Raw genomic sequence first — 23430 nt, 5'->3', positions numbered from 1 at the left:
CACATGATCATAATGTTGTTATTGAGGTGATGTTCCTGACTGCGACATCATGTGACATCACAGAGAGTCGCCATCAGACTCTCTGTGATGTCACATGATCATAATGTTGTTATTGAGGTGATGTTCCTGACTGCGACGTCATGTGACATCACAGAGAGTCGCCATCAGACTCTCTGTGATGTCACATGATCATAATGTTGTTATTGAGGTGATGTTCCTGACTGCGACATCATGTGACATCACAGAGAGTCGCCATCAGACTCTCTGTGATGTCACATGATCATAATGTTGTTATTGAGGTGATGTTCCTGACTGCGACGTCATGTGACATCACAGAGAGTCGCCATCAGACTCTCTGTGATGTCACATGATCATAACGTTGTTATTGAGGTGATGTTCCTGACTGCGACGTCATGTGACATCACAGAGAGTCGCCATCAGACTCTCTGTGATGTCACATGATCATAATGTTGTTATTGAGGTGATGTTCCTGACTGCGACATCGTGTGACATCACAGAAAGTAGCCATCAGAGCTTAGATATAGACCCAAAGGATCCTTACCAAAGCAGGAAGGCATTCCGGCCGAGTGGTAGATCCACTGGGTTTTTAGATTTCCAGGCCCAGAGGTATTCTGGAGGAAACTGGAGGAATCGGATTAGGATTATAGAATCTATAAATACAATCAATTTTCTGCGGTTTATTTTTTTGCCGTTGTGTGTCTGTGTGTGTGTGTGTGTGTGTGTGTGTGTGTGTGCGTGTGTGTGTGTGTGTGTGTGTGTGTGCGTGTGTGTCTGTGTGTGTGTGTGTGTGCGTGTGTGTGTGTCACCTGTCATGTTGCAGTAGACCAGCTGTTTACATTTGGGTGGATCTATTTGATTATTACAGTGACTTATTTTTCCTTATTGCATTTTTTTGACCTAATATATTTGGATTTTGGATATTTTGACTTTTTTCAACCATACATATTTTGACTTTTTTTTAAATATATATTTTTTCGACCAAATGTTTTTTTTTACTGTTATTTCCATGACATTTTTAGTCTAGTTTTTTGACTTACGGTATTTTTTATTACTTTTTTCCAAATATTTTGACCTAGCATTTTTTGACTTTGCTGTCCATGACATTTTTCAACATGTTTTGACTTTCTTTTCAAAACATTTTTTGGGCAAAAAATATTTTTAGTTTTTAAAAAGAATTTTTTCTCACATATATTGACTCCTTTGAATTGAATGTATCATCCTGAACATTTGTTGCCCAGAGCATCATGTGTCTCAGTTTGAGAGACAAAACATTATTTAAGTTTTCCCAACAGAATCCCTGGTGCTGATAAAAAAAAAAAAAACCTAATTGCGTGAATTCCGAGTGGCATTGTGGGTAATATAGGCGGGAGATTTTGTCCGACACAGAAGAACAATGAGACGTTCTAAGGTAACAGAAGGTCACTGCGGTTATAATGAAAGTGTTGTGGACACATAATCTCTCACCACGTCATTTCCGCTTCATTTTCATAAAAATTGTGATGATTGGAGGAACTTTGCTTTCAAACTCCTGCTAACTAGCTGCCTCATTAAATTAATTGAGGCTCTTTCCATTTCTATCAGGGGAAAAACCTTTCAGCCGAAGCTCCTCAAGGTTATTTAGGAAAAGAACTTCAAGTAGAACATCTTACATTTTTTATATTGGTTCATGTATTTATATGTTGGGAGGTTGTTAAAAAAAAACTTTATTATATTGAATCAAGAGACGTCTCCAGCAGAAAATTCCAAATGAAAAACCTTTCACCGTTCCCCAGTGAGATCAAAAGATGAATTTCATTACTTTCTCGCTTTAGATGTTTCATTCATTTTCTGAAAAAATAAGGAAGTTTGCAGCTGAATGGAAAATATTCTTCTGCTGCTCCTCAGCAGATGTTCTAAAGCATTTGCAGAAGCTCTATGAACTCTCAGGGAAGCTGTGTGCTATTTATAGTTAAATATCAAACTGTTGTAAACATGACATCAGTTTATCTGAACTCTATCAGTGTAGAATGTTGAAAAATGTCCTCCGTCTTTACCTTCTTATAACGTGTTTCAGAGCGCCTTTACGTCACATGTCTTGACGGAGTGGAATATTGAAAGAGAAAACCGATGACTTCACAATCTGCACGCTCCCTTGTTGTTAAGATAAAAATGCTGACTCAGCAGCTTGTCTGGCTGCTACAGTGTGACTTTTCCCTCCATTTATCTCTCCACTGCCTTAATCTATGAGTTTCTATGTAATCTATGAGAATGTATTTCATGTTTGTGTGCGTGCAGCGGTGCTCCAGGGCGGACCTACACCGAGTCATCAGTATCACAGAATTATGTGATTGATTTAATCCCCATCCCTTTGTCATGTTAGTACAAAGTCTCAATCAGAAAAATCTCCATTTGGATCAGGAAGAACCAGGATGGCTGAGTGGTTAAGGCGTTGGACTTAAGACCCAATGGGCAGATGCCCTCGTGGGTTCAAACCCCACTCCTGGTATTATGTTTCTATACAAGATCATATTGCAACTGCACTGTTATATTCAACAATGAATATGTTGATTCAGACCACTGCAATGGAAATCATTGCTAATGGCAGAAATATTTCATTGCATGTTCCATCCCTTTGTCACGGTTAGTTGAGAGGCGCAGAGCATTATCTAGCCTTATGAGTCACATGGTGGAACATTTCATCAGCTTAATCTATAACTAACATTTGCCGCAATGATTCAAATCAATATTTCAATTGCTGATCATGGCAGTGTAATTGCAGTATGTATATAACATAATATATATATACCAGGAGTGGGGTTCGAACCCACGAGGGCATCTGCCCATTGGGTCTTAAGTCCAACGCCTTAACCACTCGGCCATCCTGGTGCTCTGTGGCTTCACCAGAAGACAATGATGTGATGATCTATTCACAAAGATAGAACTGATGATGTAAAAGTTGAAGAATTTATGTGGGATTAAAAGTGAATTGTGTTTTTTTTTGTATCATCATGTTACTCAAATAAATAACGTCTATAGCCATGAAAAAATCACATTTAAAACATATTGTGTACAAAATTTAAAAAAATAGATTTGGTGCTGAAAATTACATGAAATTAATTTCATTCTTTCACCATTTAATGTAAATAACTAACCAAGAAGAAGTAATGGTCACGTTGTGTTCGCCTGTTCCTTCACGACACCCATTGTGTATTAATTAGCTTTTAAAAAGAAAAGATGAATGATCAATTCATGCAATTTTTGGGCTTTGGCTTAGGACTCATTTTAATTGAGGTTTCAACAAATGTTATAACTGAGATGGCGGGGGGGGGTTGAAGCGCCACGTTTTCCTGCTAGGGGAGCGTTCCCAACAACAGTGCAGATTTATAGACGTGTACAGGTGTTTTACCTGTGCTGAATGTTTCATGGTGAGTGTTATTTAAGCTCAAGGTGGAGAACAGCAGCTCACCAGTGGAGACTGAAACTGACCGTGCGACTAAAATCACCACCGATGGTGCACCAACCCGAGAAGGTCTTCAGTGGGTCTGACCTGTCGATGATGCCGCACATGTCGATCTGCAGGTGGCTGTAATTTCCCAGCAGTCTTTGCTGCACCTTGATCAGATCCACCGGCTGGTCCTCCAGTCTGAGGAGACGCATGCAGCCTTGAAAGAGGCCGAAGGGATTCTTACAGTCCTGAGTGTCTTCTGCAGCAGGACAACCTGGACAGGAAAGCAAAGGAAAAACATGAGAATAGAGACAGAGACAGATGGAAGACAAATCAGAGCTAAAGTGGAAGACAGAGTTTAGACTAAAAACACTTGTATCTGCTGGTCATTACTCAGAGTTTACAATGTTCTACAGCAGTTAAGACACACAATGAGTATATAGTTATTCATTACTTCGTAGTCCATTTAGAGTTAGCGTGTGTGTGTGTGTGTGTGTGTGTGTGTGTGTGTGTGAGACGATATAAAGCCTGAGGCGGTTTGAAAACAAGCCTCGATTGTCACACTTCGGAGCAAAGAACAGACGAAAGAGATGAGATTTAAGAAAAGGAGGCAGCGAGGAAGTCAGTGGAGAAAAGAAGGAGGAGCCGAATGGAAAGGACAGCAGCGAAGGAGGAGAGGAGAGGAACGGGGAGGGAAAGAGCAGCGAGAAAGGAAGAGAATGAGCGGAGAAAAGAGGGAGGAGAAGATGAAGCAAACCTTATAAGTCATTATAAAACAGCCCGCAGCTAAATCTGTCCCAGACAAAACACAACGTTGGAGGTGAGACAGCTGCTCTGAACAAATGGAAAAGTGAACAGTCGGTTTAGAGGATGGTTTTAATTATACAAATGTGCTCAGAAAAGGTAGCGGCTTCCATACTACTGTGGAAATAATAATATAAATGTTAGCTGGGTCTTGGTCTTGACATTAAAAATAAAAGCAGAAGCAGTAAATACTGCAACATGTTGTTGAACAGAGCCTTCTTTGAATACTAATGCTGCACACACATTCTAGTGTTGGGACTCCTAATGAAGACTCAAACCATCATGTCCAGTATAAGGATGATGTAAAAGGGCAAAGTGCCCCCCCGCTCTGTGAATGGCACCTTCTGCACACGTCATTTGAGTCGTATCGTTACCACCGAAGAAGAGTTGGCTCCCTGCGGAGACGGGGTGGCCAGCGTGGGCGACGCCCTCTTCCTCGTCATCCACGGCGATGGTCAGACGACCCCGACGGGAGGTCAGCTCCACTGAGCGCCACTGGCCGTCATTGAGGGCGGAGCCTGGGCCGAAAACCAGGAAATATTTAGGAAGAAAAATGTTCAACCTCGTTTGAGGTCGATTTAAATCCGATATGAGTGTGGAGTTGAGCTAAAGGTGTCAAGAGATACACCTCTGACCTGCACTGAGCTCCAGCGGCGCCCGGCCGGCTTGATGGATCTGCAGGCGGAGTCTGGCCTCGCTCAGGTACAACCAGACCACGCCCCCTCCCTCGGGCAGGTCAAAGGTGAGCAGAAGCCCCGCGTCGTTCCACGTCCTGAACTGGAACCCGACGGACACGCCCTCCGACAGGGACGATGTCGCCCACGGCAACCGGAGGAAGCTCTGGGGACCCGGGAACGTCACGGCGACGGAAACCGACTCAGCACAAGAAAAGGTCACGTTGCCCTGAGAGAGAGAAACATGCAGCGTGGAGGGAAAGAGGGATGATTCCAAGAGAGATTAAACAACATTAAACATGAATATTAATCAGCTGCAGAGGGCGGGCTGACGTGACCTCCGCTCTCCTCATCTCATCAGCGAGTCTCCTTGAGAACGGAAGGCGTGAAATTCCCCCGAGAGGTGGGCGTGAATGTGAACGTGCTCTGTGGACCCATTGGGTCCACTGGCTGCAGCGGCTCTATTGTAGAGTCCCTGCGATCTTCGTAATGCTCCAGGAACACAGATGACATCCTGAAGCTCTTTGTGGAGCCGTTAAAGTGGTGCATGGACGTAGGGGGTGGAGGGTGCAGCACAAGATCCATTCACAAACACACTGTACACCACACATTTACCACTTCAAGTCTTACGTCCTTTAGTCCTCATACCTTTGGCCAGAAGGGGTTCTGTATATTAATAACAACTAGTGGAGCCCTATTAGAATCTCTGAGCTGTTATTTCTTAATCCCTCCTTCCTCACTGTAACGACTTTAGTTAGAAATGCTCTCTGCTCTCCACTTATTGTCTCTGTAGAAGAAGCTGATGGTCCTAATGACAGAGACAAGGGGAGTCGCTCAGGGTGCTCTTGACCTCATCCATAAAGCACGTGACTCTCCTCGTGGTCGCATCCCTTCTAGCGACTAAGTCACGAAACAACGGCCAGCAGAATCTTTCATCCGCTCACCGAGGGACAGACTTCGCCTGCAGCTGTCGATGCTGCGAACTCCCTCTGAGATAAAAGCTGCGGGTTTGAAGAGTTGAAGTTTAAAGCTTGTGCTTTGAGAGCTCCGGATGATCGACGAGATCTGTCCTACGAGGCTGATCTACGCTGTTGAGCAACAGTTGATGATGACGAAGCGCTCTCACCACGGCGGTGACCCGGCGGTCTTTGTTCTTCAACAACTCCACCAGGTCCAGGCCGTTGTGCTCGAGGTTCTCCAGGCAGCCGCGGAAGTTCCTCTCGGAGACGAGGCCTCGGAGCGCCCCGACGCTCAGCTGCACGGGGGGGGGGGGGGGGGGGAGACGAGAGACACTCGCTGTGAAAATGCACGTGCATGCAGTGTCGGAGCGGCGTCCCTCCCTCCCTCCCACCTGCTCCGCGTCCCAGCTGCCGAACTCCGCGGGGATTCGAACCCGCTCCGTGTGCTCGTCCACCGTGACGTTGAGCTGAGAGCCGCGCCGCTCCACCGCCACGCGGTGCCAGTGCTGGTCGTCCAACAGGCTGCCGAGGGAGGCGACGCGCCGGGGCTCAGAGGACGCAGGACCTGGAGGAGACGAGGAGGAGGAGGAGGAATGAAGCAAGGTGTAGCAGGAGAAGAGATGGGTGAGGAGGGAAATAAAGAAGGAGGGGAAGCATGGATTGACAAGAGGTTAGAAAGAGGAGGCGCGGGGACGGCGAGGGTGGAGGTGAGGTGGAGGGGAGGGTGGAGGAAGCAGATGACGAGATGACAGAAAAGGAGGCGGGGGAGAATGAAGATTAATCACGTACTGATAAAGACTTTTATCAACTTTTCAAAGGCGTTAAAAAAACGTTGTAGTCATTTGAAGTTGTTGAGTCTGTTGCTCTAATCCTGCTTCCTTTTTCCTTCCTGTCGTCCTCGTCTTTCTATCTTTAGTCATCCGACCCGTTTGTTTGTTTGTCTCCTCCGACCCGCTTCTCCTCAACTGACCCCGCGTCGAGCGTCGTGTCTAAATATTTCTCTTTCTCTCTGTATCCCGCGGCGAGGACGCCGGCGAGGTCACCCTCCCTCGTCTCATTGGGGGGGTGGAGAGGAGAGAGAGGAGAGGGAACCCAGCGGCACGTCATAAATGATTGATGAGCGGTCCGAACACGTGGATCGGTCCCTATGGGAAGAAAACGTTGTGTTTTCTGCAGAGAAAAAGAGGCAAACAGTCAACTATTAAAAATGTATTAGATGTTCTTCAGGGAGGGAGACGGCTTTGACTTCAAAGGAAACAGGCGGTTTGTGTTTCTCATAATGGTGGGGGGGGGGGGGTTCATTTGTCTGCAGCTCGGATGAGAAGAAACGACTTCATCCAAAACGCGGGTGACTTTTATTGTGACGGGTTACACAAACAAATCAGATGTATTACATCGGACTGATTGATGGAACAATTACGGTGTGCAGGGGGGGGGGGGGCGTTGTAATAGAGGGACGGATGATTTGATTACTGCGCGAATGGCTGGGAGAAGAAAGGAATCAATGAGAGGGATCAGAGGCCAAACAACTAGAATATCGCTGATATCCTCTTTTATCACCACTGAGCGTTGTTACAGAAGATACTTTTGTCTTCAGGAGTCAGGTATTTAAATTCTGCATCGTGTGGCAAAAAGAGAGAGAAAAGCTACACGGGGCTGATGAAGCACGTTTGGGATTCATGTTTTTATGTACAACCTTTCAAAGGTCAGTCAGTACGCTTTATTTTATTTATTTCTGGCTTCTCTTACCAAATGAAAATTCTTGAATTCCCGATCTCGTCTGCTTACTTCTATAATGTCTCACTCTTTGGGTCCATTCTGTCACAATTTGGGGGAGGGGGTGATGGAATGACAATGAATTCAATTTCAATTCAATTCATTTTATTTTGTATAGCCCAAAATCACAAATTACAAATTAGCCTCAGAGGGCTTAACAGTCCGTACACATGCAACATCCTCTGTCCCCAAAACCCTCACATCGGCACAGGAACAACTCCCCAAAATATGAAAAAAACCTTCAATGGGGAGAAAAGGGAAGAAACCTTAGGGAGAACGAAGTGTTGTTATTGTCATCATTTTTAATTGTAACACATAACCACTTTGCTGTCAGTTGAATCTCTTCTCTGGCGATCTGTTGTAAAATGTCAATTATTTGTGAGGCGTGTGACGGAGCCGACAGCTGCACCATAGATTTGATGATGCTGTCAAATTATTCAGTGATAAAAATTGACCAAGTCACAATGCAAGGCTGTATCGCCAAATGAGCCTCTTATTGTTGCCTCTCTGTGGCTTTTCCCTCTCCCAAAGCTGTGCTTTCAGATGCCCCCGTTAAGATATTGACCAATGATCCACTGATTTAGCACCGACGAGTTTAAGGTGTTGCTTCACGAGCAAACTGCACCGAGAAAAAGGATTAAAAAGTCTAAAAACGATCTGCCCGCCTGCGCCGCTTATCACCTCATCATTGTCCACTCGTCCTCCAGACAGAATCACCTCGTCTGCTATTCTGTTTCTGCCCGCTCAAAACCTGATTATGGAGAGAGAGAGACACACTGACGGCTCTTATCGGGAAAACAGGCCGGCTTCGACCCTTTCTGCCAGCGACTCGGGTGAAGCGCGCGACACCTGTCACATATTCATCAGCTCTGACTGCAGAGTCAATGCGTCCCTGCACAAACCCCGAGAAACAAGATCATCAACCAGATCATAACTGCAGCTCTTAACGGACCTTCCTGAAGGAAGTGATCATGCAGAGTCATTATAGGCTTTGCTTGTGCTTTCATAGCGTGTGGTGATGTCATACGTAGCTTAAGACAATTGTGATCAAAGTGCGTCATTTCAGTAATGAAGAAGTTCTCAGTTACTGTATGATCATTTAAACGCATCCACCCACAGACTTCTCCACTCCCAATGTCATTGAGCCTGTGACACAAGCATCAATCGCGCATCAGCGCACTAAACCAAACCCAGGATCGTTTGAACAGCCACACTGGTTGTTGGTGACTGAGAAATGCAGAGAGAGAAGAAGAGGTGAAAAAGGCTCATTGACATGCAGGGAAAATGGAGCTCTTCTGGTGTGCAGCAGAGTACGAGACCTATGGAGACAAACCAATATCAACAAGAGTAATGGCCACAAGAAGGAAGAGCTGAACACAAGCAGAGTGTCCCGTGCCACAGAGTTTGAGTTTGAGTTTAAGGGGAGACGGCCTTCACCCAAACACAGGCGGCCGAGCGAGGCCAACGCAGAAGTCTTGCATTCTCTCTACCGACCAGCAGGTGGCGACTCCTACGTTTGCCAAATTAAGTAAAGAAGTATATTAGTAACTCTACTTCTTATTTGGCCATTCCCTCATGTCACTAGTTTTAAGTCTTCTTCAACAGTCTTCTATGGGGCGGGGCGCAAAACTGATCTGCGGCGTTACCATGACTACGTCCTTGTCTTATCTCGGGACAAATCTCACCTTTGTGGAGTGTTACGGTGAAAGTGTGTTTTTTTCAAGGGGACGAGGGGGCAGATGGACATGGGAGGGTTGGGGTGGACAAGTGAGAGAAGAATGGACAAGATAAGGATGCTGAGATGAAGAGTATTTGAGTGAAAGAAAGGAAAGGGTTTCCGAAACGGATGGAGGGATAAATGAAGCATTTTAGCAGCCAGATGGTGATGATTCAGCGTGGGAACCTCTGGTTTAACCCCATTTACACACACACACACACACACACACCTCCACATGTAATGACTGTAAGCCATGCATCACCCCCTCCAGGCTCCGGCCCGAACACATGCTGCAGTGAACGGTACCATCCATCATGTCTGCAACGAGACTGAGATACAACTGCAACAGCAGAACTGGGCCAAGATTTAAACCAATCAGGCGGCAGCGTGCGTATCCACCATCCCACCCAACCGCAACCAATCTGAAAGTTATCTCAGGAGGCGTTCTATTGTCCTCACGGGGATGTTCTCCAAAGAACAAAATGTCTCCTTGCTGATCAAACTACATTTCAAAGAAGCAGCCGCTTGCTAGAACACCGTCAGGTGATTGATTTCAAGTCTTTATTTGAGTGTATTTCTTTCTCCATGGTAACAAAAACACAAAAACTGGATTATGCATTTTGATAATAAAAAAGGATGCAAAAGCTTCAACAGGCACTAATAATTTAAACTTGAATGTGGTTAAATCTATTGAATGCGCAGATGTTTTTCTTCTTGTTGTATATTGGGTACATGTGAAGAGCCCGATGCCTCGTCCCAGGTGTGTTTTCACCTGGATAAAATAAGATGTGGTGCTGTGTACCTCGTGTGAGCAGCAGCAGCGTCCCTCTCTCCACCTCCAGGCTGAGGGCGAGTCCTCCCCCCCCCTCCGCCTGCAGCAGCGTCCCAGAGCTCCTCGTGGTTTTAAACTCCAGGGAGACGACGTCTCTGGACGAGCGCCGCGGCGCGGGACTCAAGCCGTACACCAGGCCGCCGCCCCCCAGGCTCAAGACGCCAGAGGCTGAAAGACAGGAGACAGGAGGAGGACGAGTCAAAGACAGGACGACAGGAGAAGCGGAACAGCGGAGGAACGCACTGCCAATCAGAAGGCCACCTCGGATAATAAGGGCCTCAGAGTGATCATGTTGCTCGGGGAGATGCTCCTACTGGTCCTGTGCATCTTCTGCAGAGCAGCGTGTGACCTGCAGTCTGCAGGACGTTAGTCAGGTGGGTCTTTAGAGGGTCAAAGGCTATTGGCCTCTCAGTTTCTATTTCACTCTGTGCATACAGCAGCTCGTGGAGTTTTAGTTCACAAACAAGCTGCACACACAACAGGGATGTTCAATCCATCACCTTTTGAATATTAGGTGGTAAATAGCTGTTTATGCATCAAGCGGATGTATTCTTTCTGCAGAAAACGGTGAAACATCAAGCTTTCAAACTTAGAAGTGACTGGCCCTCAGTTTCCACAGACGGAACGTGGGCTGAATTATTTTACAAGGGTTGGAAAAAAAAAAAAAAACTTACTATTGTATTCTCTTCAGTAGATTGCGGTTCATTTTGCAGCAACAACCCTGGTCTAAAAAACACTTCTGGTCTAAATCTTTTACAATCAAAGCTTTGACTCTTTGCACGTCTCCACAACCTTTACCTACGTTTTATTCCATTTTTCACACCGTTGAGGTAGTTTGAATCATTAAATTCATTAGGCCTCGACACGTGATCCTCCGAGACACTTTATGAAATGTTTGCTTGGCCTATAAATAACAGACCAAAACCCCCCAAAAAACAGGTCTCACACTGCGGTAAACTGCTGTATCGCAGCTCCCATCAGTACATTGCATTTGTTTTCCCAAGGAGGATTGTGCCGTGCACGCCACATTAGCTCAGCACCAGGAAGAGCACGAGTCTCCTCCGCCAAGCGTCACGCCGACTGACAAACATATTACAACAATATATCAGCTGTATCCAAACCACTACAAGCTATTTATCAAAATCCAGCTCTTTTAATGTGTCCCATTATCCGTCTTCTTCCAGCGGGGGACGCGGTTCTGTCATAAATCATCTTTCTACTTGCTGAACTGATGTAATGAAATAGTGCTGGGAGGGCTACGTTGCCCCATGGATGCAAAGTCAACTAACCAACGGGATTCAAGCGACTGGACGTGGCGCAACATTTTTTTATTGTCCCCCCCGAAATATTAAGCTGGAGGCTAAAAACCTGTGACATCACGATGTGATTTTAGAATAGTTACAATAGTTGTGATTTCCATTGAATTGTGTTAATGCACGTTTTTACAATAAGCATGTAAAGAATGTTTAGGGATTTGTCAAAGGATTCGTGGTGATTGTTGTTTTGTTGCTATGGTGACGATGAACACTTTGGCATTGAAGCACGGTGGAATTTGCGAGGAAGGATAAATAACACAGTAGAAATAGAACAGCAGACACAGTCTATATGGAAATGATGTCTGCACATCAATGTTTACTGTTAGAGGAAGAGGTCTGAGCGTATGTATGTTAATGTGTGGGCTTGTTTTTGATATCCGGGGGGCGTCGATTCTATGAGGGACAATATGGAAAAAACCCCGCTGTGGGGACGGAAATGAGGGCAAAGACACAACGAAATAGGACAAATACCTGCTTCCTCAGGAGGAGGAGGAGGTGCAGGTGGAGTGTATTTCAATTTATGCTCATCCTAAATTCTTATTTGTTTGTCTCGAATCTCGATCTTTTCTCCCATTTAGAAGGACACAATATTGTGTGTTGGAAGACACAGAACGTCAGAACGTATGTGAGACCTGCGTTCAGTCCTTTGAGTTGAGTTTGAGCAGGAATCTCAGGAATGACGCCACACTGAAATACAGTGAAATATGGAAAATACATCAAGTGTTTCTTTTCTTTTGACTATAATGGAACGTGTCATCATCACTGATGGGGGGGGGGGTCTGATGACTCACTGTAAGGACACCCGTAGGCCTCCAGCCGGAGGCCGATCCTCCCGCTGGGGTTCCAGTGCAGGGGGAGGAGCCTCAGGAAGCGAGCGGTCGCCGGCTGCTGCAGTTTGTACTGAACCACGCTGTCTGCGTTACTGTTACCTGGAAAAGACTGGAACACACAGCTGAAATAAGTACAACTACTTACTGAAGATGACTGCACTTCATTCAATGTTTTTTAGAATATTTAGTCAGCTCATCATCTTCATATCACATAATTAAAGAGTTATATCTCATTATTATAACACACACCGTTATAATGATTTTGAACCTCGTCATTTCACATTATCAACTCTTGGAAAATGGACTTTTTCGTAAATAAATAAATTCAACAGCTGCCTCGGATCGAGCAGAGTGAAAGGGACATGATGAGGGAGATGAAGTGTGAATGGGAGACAGGAACACGCAGAAGAAAAGGCAGGAGGAGACAGAATGGAAAGTTATAACGGGAAATAAGAAGCTGGGGGAAGGGCGGGGGGGGCACAGGGAGGGAGAACATGAGAGGAGGAAATACATGGGAGAGAGAACAATTTGAGAAGAACGGTGAAAAAGTGAAAAAGATCCTTCCTCCGGGCAGGAGAACACAAACCAATAAAGATGAGAGAGACACTATAAAGAAAAGATGGATTGCTATATTTTAAAGGCCCCACAGGCCAAAGTATAGAAAGTAAGAAGGACAAAAGAAAACAGGATATTTCCTCCACTGGCCATTCAGCTCGAAGCAGAAGCTGCGGCCTCCACTTCCTCCCCCCGACTAATGCTCAGAAGCACTTTGAAACGCTGCTGAGTTCCTGCAGAGTCGGACCAACGTGTTCTTAAGGCGTGACGAGTCGTCCTCCTCCTCACGCCTGAGATTAGCTGGACTGCTTCCATGTGGGAAAGTTGGCTTCTGCTCTTAATCAAAAGCTGCTCTCTGCACCAGTGTGACAAACCCGGGGTTTAATCTCCATGCAAATAGGAGGCAAAATAGCACTTATTCTATTTATTGCATTTGGCATCACGGGGCTGTGAATCCTCTACAAACATGTGGACCTGCAGCAGCAGTGATGATGACAGAAAGCGATGTCAACAGGTTGTGTCGAGTCAGCAGAGCTGCAGCCTCGGTTTGCACGACGTGTCGCGACGACTCAGTTTCTCTCTCCTGGGGGAGACGGAGCCGCGAAGCCGTCAGCAAACCAAACAAGATGTTATTGTGGTTCCCCGGGGGGGAAAGGTGAAATAAAGGCTGCGTTCCGACTCCACTCACCCCGACGCTGTCCTCCTGCCGGTACTGTTTCCAGTTGTGCCCCGTGTCGCTGAACATCAGCAGGTACGACGTCAGCCAATCGGAGCTGCCGTAGCGGCCCTGCGTGGCGACGGCGGCGATCTTGGTCCGTTGGCCGAGGTCGACCTGCAGCCACTGATACCTGTCCGAGGTGAGAGGAGACCAGCCTCCGGCGCCTGGAAGGCACACGTCACATTTATTAGATTCCCATCCTCCCGGGAGGAGACGGAATGAGCTCTGGTAGATACCGAGAAATAAATTGCATTGCTTGACCTTTTATTCTGAAGGGAAAGAAAATCACACTTTTCTGTTATGAAAGCAAAGTGAAGAGTGAAGAAAAAAAATTGATTGAACCACAACAAACACCTGGAAATCTATTCTGAAGCGATAATGGGATTTGAATCACACTTTCAGAACTTTTCAGTTGGATTTGAATTGCTAATTTTCTCAGTGTTTACCCAGTGGCATCAGGAGTCTGTCTCCTTCTATTATTTCTAACGGGGAGACAAGCATATCGTGTTTAGTCGTGAGACAAAAACATGCAGAACAATCAGATTATCGTACTTCCCTCAGTCAGAAGAAACAAAAAATATCCAAGATCCATCAAATAAAACAACAAAATTCTAAACTACATCAGTACCAGCGCGGTTTTCACGTATCAGTATTCAAGTGTGAAAGTGGATCAGCTGCTTCAGTCACATTAGAAATACAGAACCACAGTGTATCCTCCCTCGCATTCGACGCCATGGACAGGCTGTGATTGGCCGTGCTGCGGGGTCATCGGGTCACATGTTTACACACAAACCAGGTGACCGAAATGTGCACGTCTGCAACCTTCCTCTGATGCGATACGCTTAGTCACATTGCACATGATGGATTCTACACAAGGGGCATGCTGGCAGCAGTTTGTGTACGTGTGTGTATGTGTGTGTAACCATGCACACTGCACACACTGCCAATGCAAATGTGTGTGTGTGTCTGCTTTGAAAGGGGGGGTGACAGAAGATAAACTGGGGTTTGATTGAATGGGCTGCTGCACAATAAAGACATTTCAAATACTGAAAATATGCACCAGGCTTTCTGCGTGTGTGTCTGCGTGTGTGTCTGTGTGTGTGTGTTTGCATAGGAAAATGCTTTACATCAGCCAAAACTCTGAGCTCAAACACCATATGGACAAATTCTGAAGGAGAAGGCTGTCGACCAGCGTCCCAAACAAACACACACACACACACACACACAAACACACACACACACACACACACACACAGACACACACACACACACACACACCTCAGGTGAGGAAGCTTCCACCTCTCTGACAGCACACATTAGGTTTGGTCACCATGTGACCACTCTGCCATAAGGAATATTTAGTATAGAAAAGGTGACTTCTACTCCATCTTCATGCTGGCTGCGTTGTGAGTCTGAGGACAACAGCATCCTACTGACGCACACTGGCCGACGCCTTGGTGTTGTTGCATCACAGCGCGTGTTCTGAGTTATTCACTGTGTGCAGAAGAAAGGAGTCGGCCGACCTTTAGAGAGCTGAAGGCCAAAGCTTAACGAGCAGTCCACTCACAGTCCTGTGGCAGCGGGACATGAGAAGAGCAGACGCCCCGCGACCTTTACCCCGGAGGGTCAGACCGGGGGGGGGGGGAAAGAGGGCCCACAGATTCACCTTCTGTCCAGTGAATAAGAGTCCGCTCAGGTGTGACCGCCATAGAAGCAACCAGGGTACCAGGGTAGGAACAAGAAGACCACGTCTGCGCTGGGATCAATGCATCGTAAAGGTCGTGCCGGGTAGCATGTTGGGAACAACTTGACTGGTCGAAGCAGATCAATTAGGCCTAAATGATAACAGGTGCAGTAATAACAGCCATTGGAACAAAGAGGAGAGAATGCTTTTGGCTGCTTGTGAATGGGGTCTTTGTCTCGGGTTTAATTGAGCGACAGCGTGTCCGCACCTCGCTGTGATTAAAACAAGCCTCGATACAGCAGCAGTGGGGGGGGGGGGGGGGGGGGGCGGTGATGTCAGCAGCCCGACACGCCGCAGGGGAAGCACCTCAGATTCAGACGTTTCACGTGCCACACTGCAAACAAAAAAACAGCCCCATTGGAAATCCTATTTGTTGGCATGGTCGTGTCTCAAGGTCAGCGGTGTTGATACGTAGGGTGAAAGAAACATTGTTGTCACGACAACGATGCATAGCCATTTTCCAGAGGCCACCGAGGGGAGCAAAACAGGTGTTTGGCTGGTTCAGCACAGTCACATTCACCAGTTTCAATTACAGTTTAATTCCACTGTGGCACCATACTCATCATCCTCAAGTCCATTCCGGCATCATCGCAGCGGCGTCATGGCGACTGACGACTGTTTTTGGCAGGAAGACAGAGCTCATTGAGCTCCAACCAGTGACAAGTGACAGGAAACTAATGATCTTCGAGCAGGACACGAGCTGAACCGAGCGAGGGGAAGATGGACGGGGGACGATTCGGGAGGTGCAGGAGGAGACGGAAAAAAAAAGAAAAAGACACACCGAAAGGAGAGGAAGGGAAGCGAGGGAGAGAGAAACAAAGAAGCAGTGGATTCCTCCTCGGGTTCCCGGTTAAAAGGCCATTCATCGCCGATCAATAGTCTATCGGGGCTTTTTATCCACTGCTGGTGTCAGCTACACCGGGTCAATGTCAGGTCCTCCGGTGCCCCCCCGCGCACACAAGCTGCGGCCCGCTCTGTGTACAAAAAAAAGAGTATTTTCTGTTTTTTTTTGACAAGTCCAAATGTTGAGTGTGAGCTGCCGCTGCATGTTCCCGCAGCACGCGCTGGTGCACCTGTGGACCGCGGTACCTGGGTGATTCTGACTCTGTAGGTAGTGGTCCACTTAGTGGGGAACAACTGGAGGAGGCACAGCGTCAGCGCTCGGCAGCGTGAGGGGGGAATAAGACGGGAGGCCTTTCATTTATTCATTGATTATTTATCTGGCCGGCAGCGGCATGTTTCCGGGGGGGAAATGTGACACACGCGGTGATTCGTATCCATCTCCTGCATGCTCGGGCTCGATTAGGAACATGCTTGAATGATATTCCCCGTTGTGAAGCCTTCTATATGCCGTAAGGAGGTAAAAGGCGGCAGTTAATCAGGCAGCAGAACGGCATCCGAGCTCTTTGGCGTCGACATGTTTGAAACCCGGTGACTACATGACAGAGAGATGTTGGAGATCCACGAGGCGAGTCAGACTCTTCAGAGGCACATTAAAGGAAAAGGCTCAACTTTGTGGGAATTAAAATCACGTGAGTGACGGAGCAGGCTGGGATTCCTTCAGCGTCACTGCTGGTGCTGAATGAACCAATCGAAACCCTGCCAGCTGATTCTGGGCCCGCACCCCCCCCCCCCCCCTCCCTGCAGAACGCTCCACCACATGAGCCTCACATCCAGCACAGGACTCCCTGCTGGGCACCTAAAGAGGACGGCGCCTCGGTTCGGGGCGATGTAGAGAACGTTTGAAGCTCCGTCTCCGTCCTTACCGTCCCTCCTGTTGAGCTTGGCGAAGCCCGGCGCGTGGCTGCTGGACAGCTGGGAGGAGCTTCTGAAGGACGCCGGCGGCAGATTGGACACCAGCGTGGCGTCGCACACCTCTGTGGACCAATCACAGAGCACAGAGAAAAGCACATTTAGTAAATGAGTCAGTTGCACTAAAACAGCTTGAGAATCACACTTAGAAAAAATTATTTTTAAACCATTTTTAAAATGTGGGGACAATTTGTTGCAATAGAAGTTACGGAATAAAGACATCTGCCTTCTTCAATAGTGGCAGCTCTAATGTTGTTCTCATTTTAACAGCAGGATTACTCGCTGATCTCGTCCCACCGACAGCTCGTCCCTGGAGAACGTCTCTCCCATCAACGCCTTAATCACTCGCACTCGGAACATCTGCTCCTGTCGCCGTGTTAACTTCACATCCCGTACACATCGTGTGTCACTGTCAGTTTAACCCAACACGCTAAACGCGATGTCCAATAGATGTTCTACTGTCGCGCTGTTTGTCCATTCAGTGTTTCATTATTTACACTATTTGTCATCATTTATAACCGAAAGAAGACAACTCAGCTGGTGTTTTTTATACAGGGGACGGTTGTTATTCTGCACCCTGTGAGGCTGCTGAGGATCTCATGCTGGGAGGTGAAAGTCACCAGCGCTCGCCTTTGATTCCCCCATCATGCATTTCAGCATCTATTCATGAGAAGCAAATGCCCTCAAAGGGGAGACAGAAGGTTTGCACGGCTCCGTCTCTGTTGGGTAGAAGTCTGATCTGTGGGATGCAGGTGTAATGGCTCCCAGGTGGGACCAGGCCTTTCAGCTCTGATGGCGTCGTAATGGATGAGCGAACGCTGTAATAATGTGGATGAATGAACGTAGTAATCGTGACGCCTGATGGAGACAAATCAGTGTTTTTCAGCAGAAACCTTCACGTTTTACTCTTTAATCTTGTTTGAATTGCTGGCTGCAATAAAAATGTCGTTTATTATATATGATGCAATAAGTTATGTTAACTGTGCCTGTTCTAATTGACTGTAAAATCAATGCAAATTAATTAATTCCCAAATGAAGCTGTAGCTTGTTCCCCTGACTTGAGATAATACACTTGTTTTATGAGGAATAAACCGGATTCATGAACGTCGGCTCGATAAATATTCACAATTTCTCCCACTAAAGCCAAACTGACTGCGCCTCTCTGTTAATGGACGTCATTCTCCAGACAATTCCTACGATCCGAGTGCTACTCACTCCTCTCCGCCGACCCCGGGGTCGAGCACTTGGTCTGGACGGCAGCGCGGGGCCTCCGGTGGCTGCTCCACGAGCAGCGGGGCCACTTTCAGAGAGAGAGACGCTTCATCTGGGAGACCACGTTTGAACCGGAACGCTTTGACGACTTTTTACCGCACGGCGCTGCATCGTTTCCTTCGTGGTTCGATATGAAAGAACATTGGAATCTTCCTTCCATGTTATGATCTCACTGGTCCATTGGACGTATGGATCCTCTTTATGTGGTAATGAATGAGTGAAAAAACAAAAAAAGCTGTGTATGCTTTCTGCGGAGTCCAGAGTCCTGATGTACAGGCGTATTATGTGCTCCTCAGTGGCTCTCTATGAACACGCCTTTAACATCTCTATCATTGGTAACAGAGCGGCTTTGAGCTCGGTGCATAATTAAACCCTCTGCTTTAAATGCAGCCTTCAGAAGGCCTCCAGCTCTCTGCTCCTCTGCTCCTGAAACCCTTTCCCACCTGCTGCTGTGGGCGGTGGGGGGGGCGCTCTGCGGGAGGAGCAGCAGAATTACAGTAGTCTGAAGAGGTGAGACGAGAGGGGCGGCTCTCCAAACCTCTGAGGAGATGAGGGGAGCGGTTCCTCTCAGCCGGGCTTTGGCCCCTAAGAGCCGACATCGTGATGTGACGTTGTAGTGAAGGGCGTGGACCCAAGCGCAGCACAGAGGAGTCACAGGGAGGTCTTCGGGAGCAAAAAATAGATTTATTCTATAGACAAAAACAAAGAGTGCAGAGAACAGCTCTAGTCAGGAGTGGGGTGTCCTCTGAATAAGGCCAGTCAGCAGGCGAGTCGGGGTCCCGGTACTCTAGGACAAAAGATCAGACAGGTAAGTAATAGCATCAAATTCTCATAAAGGACCAGATGGTCTGTACGTGTAGCTACCGCTCAAATGACGGAACGATCTGGCGGCGAATGGCAGGAGGACCCAGGCTTATGTAGGGCCATCCTAGATTGCAAATCCCCGTCAGCTGTTTCAGCCACACCCTCTGCAACAGAGCACGGGGGAGTGGCTCTCTCCCGTTGACTGGCCTGGAAAACAAGGTTAATAGGGACAAAAACACGAGGGGCTGCTGGGCTGACCGTTGACAGCATGACAGTACCCCCCTCTCAACGGAAGCCTCCAGGCGATTTCGTCGGCTTGTCCGGGTGGGCCTTGTGAAAGTCCCGGACAAGGTCAGCATCCAGAATGCGTGAACGAGGCTCCCAAGACCTCTCCTCTGGGCCGTAACCCTCCCAGTCCACGAGATATTGAAAACCCCGGCCTCGCCGTCGAACATCTAGTAGTCGTCTGACTGTATAAGCAGGATGGTCGTCAATGACCCGGGCGGGAGGAGGGGGAGTGGCCGGAGGGGACAGAGGACTGGTAACAACTGGTTTTAGCTGGGAGACATGAAAGGTAGGGTGAACTCTGAGGGACTTTGGGATGATGAGTCTGACTGTGGAGGGGTTAATGACTTTCTTAATTACGTATGGGCCGATGAAGCGTGGTGCTAATTTTCTACAGTCGGTCTTCAAAGGAATGTCCTTAGCCGACAGCCACACCCTCTGGCCTGGTGTATAATTGGGTGCCTGGGTTCGGTGTCGATCAGCAATCCTTTTGTTCCTCTCAGCTGTCCTCAACAGCGCTGCCTGGGTGTCCCTCCAAATCTTGCGACAGCGTCGAAGATGATGTTGCACCGATGGAACAGCCAAGTCCTCCTCCTGGGCTGGGAATAGTGGGGGTTGATAACCCAATGATCCCTCAAATGGTGATGCTCCAGTGGCAGCAGAAGGTAGAGAGTTGTGTGCATACTCTATCCAACTCAGGTGAGTACTCCAGGAAGTTGGGTTTGAAGCGGCCACACAGCGTATGGCAGCCTCCAAGTCCTGATTAGCCCTCTCAGTCTGTCCGTTAGTCTGAGGGTGGAAACCAGATGACAGGCTGACCGTAGCTCCCAGGGCGTGGCAGAATGACTTCCAAACTCGCGAGATGAACTGAGGGCCACGGTCGGAGACAATGTCCAATGGGATACCATGAAGGCGGAAGACATGATTTGTTAATAGGGTAGCCGTCTCATGGGCTGACGGGAGCTTAGGGAGGCCAATGAAATGGGCTGCTTTGGAGAACCGGTCCACAATGGTCAGTATTGTTGTCATCCCATCCGAAAGAGGTAGACCAGTGACAAAGTCGACCCCTATGTGGGACCAAGGGCGACCAGGCGTGGGTAAGGGGCGGAGCAGCCCCATCGGTGGACGGTGAGAAGCTTTGGCCCGGGCACAAACCGGGCAGGCGAGGACATATCCCCTAGTGTCCCCCTCCATGGCAGGCCACCAGAAGTGTCGTCTGAGGAGAGCCAACGTACGACTAATCCCTGGATGACACGCGAACCGAGAGGCATGTCCCCACTGCAGGACTTGAGAGCGGACTGACTCCGGAACAAACAGCCGATTTGCCGGTCCTGTGCCGGGGTCTGGGTTCACGTCCTGCGCCTCCCGAACTGCTGCCTCCACCTCCCAGGTCAGAGCTCCCACCACCAACGATGCGGGCAGGATAGTATCTGATCCCCTCAAGGACTCCTCTACCGCGAACTGGCGGGACAGGGCATCCGGCTTGATGTTCCTTGATCCTGGGCGGAACGTGATGGAGAAATTGAAACGTCCGAAAAATAATGCCCACCGGGCCTGGCGGGGGTTAAGACGTTTGGCTGACTGGATGTAGGCCAGATTCTTGTGGTCCGTCCACACAATGAAAGGGATCTCTGATCCCTCCAGCCAATGTCTCCACTCTTCCAGAGCCAACTTTACAGCTAGAAGTTCCCGGTTACCGACATCATAGTTGATCTCTGCAGGAGACAGGCGTCGAGAAAAAAATGCACATGGGTGCCACTTTTGTCCAGGTCCGGAGCGTTGGGAGAGGACCGCTCCCACCCCACTGTCAGACGCGTCAACCTCCACCACAAATTGTAGAGAAGGGTTTGGTTGTACCAGAATTGGTGCAGAGGTGAAGCGGTCCTTCAACAAGGCAAAAGCTCGATCTGCTTCATAAGACCACTGGAAGGGAACCGCAGGAGATGTAAGTCTGGTCAAGGGAGCAGCAATTCTGCTGTAGTCCCGGATAAACCGGCGATAAAAGTTGGCGAAGCCAAGGAACCGCTGTAGCAACTTCCTGGAGGAGGGTTCCGGCCACTCTGCCACTGCTTTAATCTTCTCCGGGTCCGTCCTCACCTGTCCACTCTCAATGATGTAGCCGAGAAAGCCCACAGAGTTGACGTGAAACTCACATTTCTCGGCCTTTACGAACAGCTTGTTCTCCAGAAGCCTCTGGAGGACCTGGCGTATATGAAGTCGATGTTCTGAGAGGTCACGGGAAAAAATCAAAATATCATCAAGGTAAACAAAGACAAACCGGTTCAAAAAATCTCTCAAAACATCATTCACCAACGCTTGGAACACTGCAGGAGCGTTGGTCAGCCCAAAGGGCATTACCAGGTATTCGAAGTGGCCTAGGGGTGTATTGAACGCTGTCTTCCACTCGTCTCCTTCACGAATTCGTACCAGGTGGTATGCGTTCCTTAGGTCCAGCTTGCTGAAGATGGTGGCTCCCTGTAGGGGTTCGAAGGCAGAACTGATTAGCGGTAGGGGGTACTTATTCTTAACCGTGATGTTGTTCAAGCCCCGAAAGTCAATACAGGGGCGGAGAGTCTTATCCTTCTTACTCACAAAAAAAAAAACCTGCCCCGAGAGGCGAGGAAGATGCTCTGATAATGCCAGCGGCCAGTGAGTCGTTAATATAAGTCTCCATTGTCTCTCTCTCAGGTCGTGACAGGTTATACAAACGACTAGAGGGAAAGGTGGAACCCGGTAGCAGCTCGATTGCACAGTCATAACGACGATGCGGTGGCAAGGAGAAGGCCCTCTCCTTACTGAATACCTCGCCGAGGTCATGATACTCCGTAGGCACCAAAGACAGATCAGGGGGGGCAGACTCTGGGATCGTGAAACTGCCCCCGGTTTGAGGCAACGCAGACTGTAGACAGGAAGAGTGGCAGAAGTTACTCCATTCACTGATTTTACTTGCAGTCCAGTCGATGTGAGGGTTATGTCGCTTCAGCCACGGATGTCCGAGAACTAGGGGGGTCTTCGGAGACGAAAACACTAAAAACTGAATTACCTCGCGGTGGTTACCAGACAAAATAAGGAGTAAGGGCTCAGTGCGGTGGGTGACAAGGGCTAGGGACTTTCCGTCTAACGCACACACACAGACCGGAGGAACTAGTGGTTCTGTACGGATTCCTGCCTGAGAAACCACCTCGGTGTCTAAAAAACTCTGCTCGGCACCCGAGTCAATCAACGCCAATAAGGGCAGCGACAGCTGTTTGAGACAGATTTTAGCTGGGATTTGGGTTCTGAGTCTGTTATTACGGGGGTCTTCTGAAGTGCTCGCCAGGACCCCCACAGCTACTGGTGAGCCCTGTCTTTTGGGCGGCGCGGACAAGCAGTCAGAAAATGTCCCATCTTGCCACAGAACAGACACTCACCGGCTCTGATCCGACGCTGGCGTTCAGCGGGAGTGAGGCTTGCGCGGGCTACCTGCATGGGTTCCTCCGCCTGAACGTAGGTACTGGGGTTTGAACTGTAGGTCTTGGGGCCCCCAGGGGAGAGTCTCGGGATTGGAGATGATGCGGAATGGGTGCCCCCAGGAGTGCAGGGCCTATAGTTCCTCTCCTGACGTCGCTCCCGAAGACGGTTATCGAGTGAAATGGCTAGTTTGATTGCTGCGTCCAGGGAATCGGACTCGTCCCGGACAGCCAGTTCGTCCTTCATCTGTTCCGACAAGCTGTGTAGAAAAACCCCTCGTAGCTCCTTGTCCCCCCAGCCCGGACTCTGCTGCCACCACCCGGAACTCCACAGAGTACTCCGCCACACTTCGCTGGTTCTGTCGGAGATTGAGTAAACGTTTAGCAGGGTCTCCAGCACAAACATGGTGGTCAAAAACCTCTCTCAGTTCTCTCATA

General features: G+C 48.3%; 1 protein-coding gene and 2 non-coding genes across 3 annotated transcripts in view; 1 reads left to right on the top strand and 2 right to left on the bottom strand.

Annotated features, from left to right (window-relative positions):
• The window catches only part of LOC119209370 (contactin-associated protein-like 4), a 56585-nt gene that overhangs the window by 19356 nt on the left and 13799 nt on the right, over positions 1-23430 (bottom strand). The window contains exons 2-10 of the mRNA XM_037458655.2: positions 17137-17247; positions 13597-13790; positions 12315-12462; positions 10178-10375; positions 6275-6447; positions 6050-6178; positions 4885-5152; positions 4624-4767; positions 3548-3719 (exon numbers count right to left, since the gene is read on the bottom strand). Of these exons, the coding sequence (XP_037314552.2) occupies positions 3548-3719; positions 4624-4767; positions 4885-5152; positions 6050-6178; positions 6275-6447; positions 10178-10375; positions 12315-12462; positions 13597-13790; positions 17137-17247 (1537 nt within the window). The remainder of the gene's footprint in view (positions 1-3547; positions 3720-4623; positions 4768-4884; positions 5153-6049; positions 6179-6274; positions 6448-10177; positions 10376-12314; positions 12463-13596; positions 13791-17136; positions 17248-23430) is intronic.
• On the top strand, positions 2424-2506 carry trnal-uaa (transfer RNA leucine (anticodon UAA)). Its single transcript has one exon. It is a non-coding gene; the product is annotated as a tRNA-Leu (tRNA).
• Positions 2804-2886, bottom strand: trnal-uaa (transfer RNA leucine (anticodon UAA)). Its single transcript has one exon. It is a non-coding gene; the product is annotated as a tRNA-Leu (tRNA).

This window comes from Pungitius pungitius, chromosome 15, assembly GCF_949316345.1.
Source record: "Pungitius pungitius chromosome 15, fPunPun2.1, whole genome shotgun sequence".
Classification (NCBI taxonomy): domain Eukaryota; kingdom Metazoa; phylum Chordata; class Actinopteri; order Perciformes; family Gasterosteidae; genus Pungitius; species Pungitius pungitius.
Note: the sequence above shows the minus strand (reverse complement) of the source record. Positions and strands in the feature narration are given on the sequence as shown.